The 3,019-nt window shown below is 42.0% G+C and overlaps 1 protein-coding gene across 2 annotated transcripts; it reads right to left on the bottom strand.

Annotated features, from left to right (window-relative positions):
* Positions 1–667: 667 nt before the first annotated feature.
* LOC147605115 (ESCRT-related protein CHMP1B-like) lies at positions 668–2,115 on the bottom strand. 2 transcript variants are annotated; one of them, XM_086794234.1, is made up of 2 exons: positions 1,905–2,115; positions 668–1,750 (listed from the first exon to the last, which is right to left on the bottom strand). In XM_086794234.1, the coding sequence occupies exons 1-2, from the start codon at positions 1,989–1,991 to the stop codon at positions 1,109–1,111; spliced, it is 729 nt and encodes a 242-aa protein (XP_086650360.1). In that variant the 5' UTR covers positions 1,992–2,115; the 3' UTR covers positions 668–1,108. The 2 variants fall into 2 exon arrangements, with proteins under 2 accessions (XP_086650360.1, XP_086650361.1); XM_086794235.1 differs by having other exon boundaries at positions 668–1,809; positions 1,905–1,925.
* Positions 2,116–3,019: the final 904 nt, after the last annotated feature.

Below are 3,019 nucleotides of genomic sequence, written 5' to 3'. Positions count from 1 at the left end.
TGGAGGTCAAAAGAAGGCACGCCTAGAAAAAAGTGAGAAATAGCGCAAGTGGGTGCTCACTTCAAGGGAGAGGAGGGTGCTCAAATCTAGGCAAGATTAGGAGATGACTTAATCGAGATTAAAAGACACAATTAGTGGCTAATGGAGATGTACTCTATCTAATGGATTAGCATATGAACTCAAGATGTTTGCTAGTGGCTAATGGAGATGTACTCTATCTAATGGATTAGCATATGAACTCAAGATGTTTACTACACTCCTCTCTAAATGAAATTCACACCCTAATCCTCTCTAGCCATGAAATTCAACTAGGTTCATATTTCTCCTAATATTGCCTGATGGATACAATGCTAAACAAAGATATAGCACCTCATGGATACATATTTCTTCTAATAATTGTCTCATGGATACGATATGCTAGACAAAAATATAGCACCTCATGGATACATATTTCTCCTAATTATTGTCTCATAGATACAATGCTAGACAAACATATAACCTACGACTATAACACCTCATCAGCCTTTGTGCCCACCTCAAAACATAGAGCTTTTGTGTTTTGATGCATCTTGTAATACAGCCTTTCTGTTGTGAAACTTTGGGATAGCGGTGAATGCTTTCATGAAACTTAAAATTATAGGGAAAGCTATAATGTGAAATATAAGTAGGGAAAAACCCCTTGCTAATCAAGCCTACATTTGGATCCAAAAATACCACAAGACAAATGAGGATCTAAGGTGCATCAGAGCATAGTTTGGATATACAATGATGTATATAATCACTTAAAACCTCAAATTAAACACCTAAAATTTGTTGGGCCATCTGGTGTTTTCCCTCACCACACTATCTTGACTCCAACCAAAAGAGTAAACATTGCTTTTCACCAAATGAGACCACACAGACTGCTTTTCTCTTTTGTTTGCCCTAAAAGCTAGACTACACATCATTGAGGTGATTACACATTGCTTTGATGATTCCCACAGCATGATTTCACACATTGCTTTTCATGCCCAGTAGACTAGGTACACAAAATGAGACTTCATAAGCAAGTAGTTAAGCAAAGAGAGGAAGAGTCTACCCAAGTAAGCATAATGTGTCTGTTGCATAATCAGCCCCTGCTTTTCAACTCAGCAAGTCTCCTGCTCAACTCATCTTCTGACACAGAGGAGGTGGAGACAGAGGCAGCTTCCTTCGTCAAAGGCGTTGTGAGATGGGTGGCAGCAAACGGAAGGCCGGCTGAGACCTCGAGCCCATAGTCATCAGCAACTTGCTGCATGAGGGAACCCACCTCATCTTCAGGGGTAGACAAGGAGGTACTTCCAGCCATGGCAGTCTCAACAAACTGAGACTGCACCTCAATGTTAACAAAGGTTTTCTCAAAGAGGTCCATGGTCTGGGATATCTTCTGCATGTTGCCCACGGCAAGGGCACTGTCAAGGGCCTTCACTATGCCTGACATAGACTTGCTGATGGTCTGCATCTTGCTCTGTGAGTCCAGGCGCGCCACTACTGCATCTAGGCGCGATGCAAGGCGGAGGTAATTGAGCTGCTCATTGTGCTTCCTGATGGCATTCTGTGCATATACCCTGGCACCATCCATGTTGCCCTTCTCTATGGCCTTTTTGACCTTCACTTTCTCTGCTTTCTCCTCTTGCTCGCATTTCTTGGCCTGCCGTACAAGGCCCTTGGAGGTGAACTTCAGCTGGAAGATTTGATTCAGAAGCTTCTCCTGGCTGCCCTTACCCATTATCTGCTAAGGGAAAATTGGAGAACCTTTAAGCTCTGTGGGATGCTGGCTATGGCGACCTCCTAAGATTCGTGCTTAAGAACTCTCTCATCAAGAACTGCGAAGCTTTGAGTATGTGAGTCTACGAAAAATGAGTGAACTCCATTTGGTTACTTACCAAAACATTTGAAGATTGCTCGCCTCTCTCCCTCTCTCTCTGCTGGATATGGCGACGAAGAGAACAGTTCAAAGTCAGTTGAAGCATGAAAATGCAAGCTCCCAACGTTCTTGTTGAAACCTTCTGAACATAAATAGCGACGGACAAACAGCAAAAAGAGCCGTTTGGCTTATTACAACGGGCAAGGGGCAACAGCAAATAATATATGCCTTTTGCTTTTGAGAGAGAGAGAGAAGAGGAGAACTCTTTAACGTCGTTAGGAAAGAGAGAGAGAGAGAGAGATCGCCTTGGGCCGCCGGCCGCATCTTCACACGCTGGCCGGACGGACAGCCTTTTACTCCTACATGTGTCATGCATTCTTGTCCTATGGCGATCTCTCGTAAGACGCTCCCCTAGGGACTGACCCCAGCTGTTTTTCGGAGTCTCCGCTAGTTCAAGACTCGCGTCCCGTAAGGTATGTTTGATATTGTTGTGGTTTTGTTTTTTGAGCCGGGGTCATAAGTGAGCAAGCTCGTTCTAAGACTCGAGCAAAGAAACACCTTTTTCTACATGTGTCATGTTTTCTTGTCATATGGGTATGTTTGATAATGTTGCTTTTCAATAGTAAAATAATATGTCTAAGGCCTACAGAGCCTTTAAGCAGTATTAAAACATTACCTAACTAGCGAAACTCTGGAAGCTTAATGAATAGTGGAGGGAGATTTCAAAAAGTTGTCGTACTTTTTGTAGTTTGAGTTTGACGATCAAAGAGAAGAGTTTAAAACCAAAATTGATGAGAGTACACCAAAAGTTCAAATCCACAAGATTGGAAAATATCAATACTATGAAGGTGAGGATATGAACACCACCCTTCCCTTCTCTTATAAGGGATATCAAATCTCATCCATCATTGATGGAGAACGAAAGTGAGTATTACAACTAAAGCTTGGATGAAGTGGGGAAACCTGCTACTTGAGTCTCTATTAAATAGTTATTGGTTCTGTAGAAAGACCACTTAAAAAAGTCTGCAAAATGAAAATTGTAAGAATACACAATAGAAGAAGGATCAACATAATACAAAGCCCTGAATTACAGAAAGAAGTCGAGAGTAAACAATATTACTACTTGTAAACTTG

The sequence above is a fragment of the Cibotium barometz genome, chromosome 60 (assembly GCF_041138505.1).
Source record: "Cibotium barometz isolate CiBa-2024 chromosome 60, ASM4113850v1, whole genome shotgun sequence".
NCBI classification, from domain to species: Eukaryota; Viridiplantae; Streptophyta; class Polypodiopsida; order Cyatheales; family Cibotiaceae; genus Cibotium; species Cibotium barometz.
This window is presented reverse-complemented; position numbering and strand designations above follow the sequence as displayed.